The sequence below is a fragment of the Tachysurus fulvidraco genome, chromosome 10, assembly GCF_022655615.1.
Source record: "Tachysurus fulvidraco isolate hzauxx_2018 chromosome 10, HZAU_PFXX_2.0, whole genome shotgun sequence".
In the NCBI taxonomy this organism is placed as follows: domain Eukaryota; kingdom Metazoa; phylum Chordata; class Actinopteri; order Siluriformes; family Bagridae; genus Tachysurus; species Tachysurus fulvidraco.
In genome coordinates, this window is record NC_062527.1 from 24,735,580 (window position 1) to 24,741,768 (window position 6,189).

The 6,189-nt window shown below is 39.3% G+C and overlaps 1 protein-coding gene across 2 annotated transcripts; it reads right to left on the reverse strand.

Annotated features, from left to right (window-relative positions):
• Positions 1-2,454: 2,454 nt before the first annotated feature.
• LOC113648730 lies at positions 2,455-4,810 on the reverse strand. Of its 2 annotated transcripts, none has more exons than XR_003442009.2 (3): positions 4,668-4,810; positions 3,969-4,136; positions 2,455-3,082 (listed from the first exon to the last, which is right to left on the reverse strand). XR_003442009.2 is itself a non-coding variant. In XM_027156049.2 (3 exons), exons 2-3 carry the CDS (start codon positions 4,120-4,122, stop codon positions 2,816-2,818), a joined length of 744 nt encoding a protein of 247 aa, XP_027011850.2. In that variant the 5' UTR covers positions 4,123-4,136; positions 4,668-4,810; the 3' UTR covers positions 2,455-2,815. The 2 variants fall into 2 exon arrangements, 1 of the variants encoding a protein (XP_027011850.2); XM_027156049.2 differs by having other exon boundaries at positions 3,646-4,136.
• Positions 4,811-6,189: the final 1,379 nt, after the last annotated feature.

Here is a 6,189-nt window from a genome sequence, read left to right on the forward strand (position 1 = left end):
CAATTCATACACATTACACACCGTACACGTATCATTTATGTATACTTATATGATGTACACTTATTTATGAATACTCATTTGGCTCTGTCCACTTATCATTGTATATCGCCGTATACTTATGATGATAACATGCACGTATATAAACACTTATAAATACGGGGTACTTTACCGTACCCCAGGGGGCCCCCACCAGCCCTACCCTATCTAGGGCCAACGCGTTTTCTCCACCTGCCCGTTCAGTCCCGGCTGTGAGTTATATACACACCGGCGGTACGCCACAGGAATTTTCAATCCTTAATACCAAAAATATAAATAAGTAAAAAATGTATACACCAGAATTCACTCATGAGTTTTTTTCTGTCACACACACACACACACACCCCTCACTCTGTCTCTCGCTCGCTCTTTCCGTGTGTGTGTCTCTCACGACAGAATGCACCCATGAGATTTTTGTTCTGTCACACTCACACACACCTCTCCCTCTTTCTCCGTGTGCGTGTCTCTCACGACAGAACTCACTCATGAGAGCATTCCTGTCACACACACACACACCTCTCTCTCTGTCTAAGTGTGTGTGCCTCTCACAACAGAATCCGCACATGAGATTTTACCCTGCCACTCACACAGTCACAAATCAAAACAACTTTATCTATTTCCTATTTCATCCAGTTATTATACTGTATTTCACCCTTAAGAGTTCTTGACTTCAAGGGCAGCTGTCCGCCTCCCAGGGCCACCCCTCCCTTTTCAGGTCACAGATTCACTACGCACAGACTTCGAATATAACAGGCGTCTGCTTACCTTAATATTATGGCCGGCCTCTGTGACCCTTCAGAGAGAGTGGTCCCGGTCCCGGACACAGGTCACGCTAGCCCCTTTGAAGTCCCATCTGGGTCGCCATTAAATGTCGGAACTCAGAGCCGGTCTCCAAGTCGACACATAACAGGGTGATCTCCACACTTAGACTTTTTGGTTACTAAAGACTGTTTTAGCTAAACTTAACTGTTAACTCTATAATTACTACAAAAATACTGAGAAAACTCCTCAGACCCGGATGAGAATGAGCAAACTTCTTTATTGTGGTCAATCAGCTAACAAATTATAATTTGCCAAATTCAAAGTAACGAATTGCCAAATTCAAAGTATCAAATTGCCAAATTAAAAGTATCAAATTGCCAAATTAAAAGTAACAAATTGCCAAATTAAAAGTAACAAATTGCCAAATTAAAAGTAACAAATGAAAACCCCCAAAAAGAGCATGTCATGCAAAATCAATCAAGAAAAACAAGAACTCTCGCGACGTCCTTGCTAAAATAAAAACCACCCACCTTGACCCGCGGACACGGGCAACACACACACCTTCGCCCCCGAAGAACCAAAAAAAACATCAGATATCTTCTCAATATATAACCTGGCGCTCCTAGGAGCCCAGGTGCCATATCACCTTATTTACCGGAATCATCTCCTATGTTTTCTAAATACACTGACCCAATTTCCCCTTATTTCCCATTACCTTTCACCCATATGCCCATTTATGGATTTTCCTTCCCTTATTTTTCATGACCTCAGACTAAACACCTGGGCCTTCTTCAGTCTGCACAACAAGTTTATGATCACCACATGCCCATTTATGGATTTTCTTCCCCTTATTTTTCAGGGCCTAGGTCTGTGGACCACTGTTTTTTTTCATTCTACATAACATGTTATTGCTATGGCCCAAGGTCTGAGAACCATGGTGTTCTTCATTTTCCATAACAATTTATGAGCTAAGGTCTGGGAACAATGGTCTTTTCCCTTCTACATAACAAGTTGTTATTACAAATGTGCTCAGACTGACTAGGCCTGACAGCCCCGAATCTGGTTGCAATAAACATCTTTGGCCTACAACATCACCTACATATGTCTTATGACAGCAATTGTAATATTTTGCAAGGCCTAATACTTTACTTTGGTTATAGTATTGTAAGGAATAATACTTTAATTATTTCTACTAAGATTTTTTACAACATTTTAAATATGTCGGAACTCAGAGCCGGTCTCCAAGTCGACACATCACAGGATGATCTCCACACTAAGACTTTTTGGTTACTAAAGACTGTTTTAGTTAAACTTAACTGTTAACTCTATAATTACTACAAAAATAAAAAAAAACAGGCTCACCCCTGTGTGTCAAAGTATGTGGGAGCTGTACCACTTTTTGTTGGGCAAGTCATATAGGCGGAGATCCTTAAGAGGTTTAAGGAGGGTTAAATATGAGCTCTATTTATTTACCCTACAGTTCCTCACATTCACATCATGACCTTTTACACATTTACAGTGATATAACCTGGAAATGAACTGAACTGAAATCTATTTAATTTACACTATATCGTATGTAAATATTTTTATTGTGACACAAAGATTAAAAAATTATATTAAATGAAGAGAAAATTTATTGTCTATTACAAATGCACAAACTTTTTAAAATGATTTTAATTGATGCCCATGAAACAGATCCAGGTTACAGTTCTTTTGTTCCCAATATAATGAAACAGAAAACAGTCACTGGTTCATCATGAGACGGATTTCAAACTTTATTGATTTGTATAAAAAACTTTGCCTTTGTTTATTTGAAAAACATCAACATTCCTCATCCGAATACAATCAAGTGAATTAAGATGAATTTATTATAGCAAATATTAACATGTCAGTGAAATATTAATTTGAGGATATATTTAATAAATTTAGTAAATAAAACTGTTGAATTAGTCAAATTGATGATCATTTGATGAACTTTTCTGCCATTTCAGATTACATCTGATTATCTGGTCATCATTTAATCCCACAGTGGTAAAGCCATGGCCACATAGAGCTTTGCTGTTAGATCCTTAAGATCTCCCTCTTTTACTGGGAAGCTCTTCAGTGCTTCAACCTTCTCTTCTTTCTCCTTAATGAAGGTAAGGAGATTACTGAAGGCCTTGATGAACACTTCAGTAACTTCCATAAATTTTTTCATGTTGTATGCTGTTGGACATTTAAACTGAATTTTCCCATCAACAGTTTCTTGAAGGGACTTAGCGATGGTTTGTGCATCTTCAGTGGCCTGAAAAAGCACAAAAATCACAACATAACAGCAGGCCAACAATATTGACGTATCTACACAGAATATTATAGAACTGAAGGTAAAAACAGCATCGTGATGAGGATCAAAACAAATCTGAGACAAAGTTGTGGTAAAGTCTCCTAACCACATCTGTGGCTTCACCTTCCTGCAGATCACTAACTGTAAACACACTGGCCACAACCACACCTGAGAGGTTCAGAACCCACAACCTGAATGTGTTCGAATGGTCCAGTCAAAGCCCAGATTTATCTGCCACAAAACCTGAACATTGTTGATCACCATCAACAATCTCTATCTAATCTGTCTGAGCTGGAACATCTTCATCCATCAGAACTGAGAAGTTTAACTACAACCAACTGCAAGCCAAATGGTTTGGTTAGTTTTTTGTGTTCAGGACTAACATCTGCCCTGCTGTGATTTTAAAACAATATCTAAGCATCTGTGAATGATGTGATCTGGATCATGTGGAAGCACGTAAATGTTTCTGAGGATCATTCTGAGGATAATTTAAGTGAAAATCTGTATCAGATCTGTCACCTTACTTGTTCTATAGGTGTGAGGTATTTAGAGAGAATGGCTTCCATTGGCAGTTCAATTCCTTCCAGACAGATGGTGTCATCCTTGTGGATCTTCATCCAGTCCAGTGCCTTCTGGTTTATCTTGGTTTCAGTACTGATCACATCACTCAAGGCCTTTATTACATTACTCATGCGCTTGTGGGTTTCTGATTGACCGTGTGGAAGAAGCTTGTTTAAAGCGACATTTACCCCCCAAAGGATGGCGCCAATCGCTATATTTTTGGCAGTGAACTTGGCCACTGTAGAAACACAATCACTGAGGGTTGAAAGGAACTCTTGGAGCTTACTCTGGGTTGTAGAAAGCTCTTCGATCACAGTGCGGGTTGCAGCGATTTCACTTCTTAGTGCTTCTTGTGCTTCTTCAGATAGTTCCTCCATACCTTCCTCTGCTCCTTCTAACACTTCATCAATTCCCTCAATGATCTCTTCAAATTCAGCCATTTCTGCAACGTAACCTAAACAATACAAATGAAAATAATTTATTGTCAGTCGCACTAACAAATCCATCTGTTTAAATGTGTGTGTGTGTGTGTGTGTGTGTGTGTGTGTGTGTGTGTGTGTGTGTGTGTGTGTGTGTGAGTATGTAACCTAGTGAGCCAGCATTAATGTATTCAATGCTAGAGATTTAAGCACTTATGTACGTCGCTCTGGATAAGGGCGTCTGCCAAATGCTGTAAATGTAAGTTTGTGTGTATGTATATGTGTGTATACATATATATGTGTGTATGTGTGTGTGTGTGTGTGTGTGTGTGTGTGTGTGTGTATGAGCATATGGGTGTGTGTTGGCCATAAAAGGCTACATTATTGTTTTGTTTGCATGTAGTCAGATATTATTAAGTAAATAAATAAAATCCTTCACCCACAAACTTGACTCTGTAACATAACTAAATGATATTAATATTTTTGGTCTTTAATTCTATAATTAACTGATGTAAAGGTTTGAGCCCTGTAAGTTTCCTGCCTCAGTGTTCTGTGTGATTACTTACAGTCTGATCTCAGTTTCCAAACCGCTCTTGTCCTCCGAGGCGTTTGTGTGTGTGTGTCTGTGTGTGTGTGTGTGTGTGTGTGTGTGTGTGTGTGTGTGTGTGTGTGTGTGTGTGTGTGTGAGCTGTGTGCCTCAAGGACCAGCACTTTCATTACACAACTCATGTGGGCGTCTATATAAACCCTCCCCTTTTCCATAGAAATGTTGCTCAAGACTCGTTCTTGTGGAATTAATTCAGTGTAATATTAAACTCTCTGTGGGATCATTAACTGACCTCTGTAAATACTTAAAGAATGTTATAAAATGTGTGTGAAAATCACAGCAGCTCCTGAGACACTAAACCAGCCCCTTTGGTTCCAACAACATTTTCACTGTGACAGAGATCAGACCTTTACTCTGTTGTGTTCACAGTAAACTTTACCTGAAGCTTCACCTGGATCTGTATGATCTTGTCGTAACTCAGAGCTGCCTCCAAGTCGACACATCGCAGGGTGATCTCCACACTTAGACTTTTTGGTTACTAAAGACTGTTTTAGTTAGACTTAACTGTTAACTCTATAATTACTACAAAAAATACTGAGAAAACTCCTTAGACCTGGATGAGAATGAGCAAACTTCTTTATTGGGGTCAATCAGCCAAGAATCTTCTACGAGAAATTGCCAAGTTGAAAGTAACAAATTAAAACCCCAAAAAGAGCATGTCATGCAAAATCAATCATAAAACAAAAACTCTCGCAATGTTCTTGCAAAAATAAAAAACACACACACACCTCCACACATGCACACACAACACACACCACACACGCACACACACCACACACGCACACACACACACACGCACGCACACACCACACACGCATACACACCAGACACATGCGCGCGGGGCTGCCTCCTTCATCTGGCCAGAAGAATTTGACACACACACCTTCACCCCCGAGCCCCAGATATCTTCTCATATACCCTGGCGCTCCTAGCCTCCTCTTTGGTTCCCAGTATTTCTTGGAGTCCCAGGTGCCATATCACCTTATTTACCGGAATCACCTCCCAGGTTTCCTAAATACACTGACCTAATTTCCCCTTATTTCCCATTACCTTTTTCCCATATGCCCATTTATGGATTTTCCTCCCCTTAGTTCTCAGGACCTAGGTCTGTGAACCAATGTCTTTTTCATTCTACATAACAAGTTATAGTTATGAGCTAAGGTCTGAGAACCATGGTCTTCTTCATTCTACATAACAATTTATGAGCTAAGGTCTGGGAACTATGGTCTTCTCCATTCTACATAACAATTTTGTATTTGTTATTACAAATGTGCTCAAAAGAGCCTTACTTCCTGGTCAAAGTGGAGGATTAATCCTTTTTTTTACAGCTACAATGAGCAAGTTTCTTCATTTCATTTCTTGCTATGATAAAAGTTCTTGATTATATTGGATAGATTATGTTGTATTACTGTTTTTGTTAAGCCCTTGCTGTTATAATGTTGCTTTGTATTTTGATTTTCACTTCCTCACACATTGTTGAT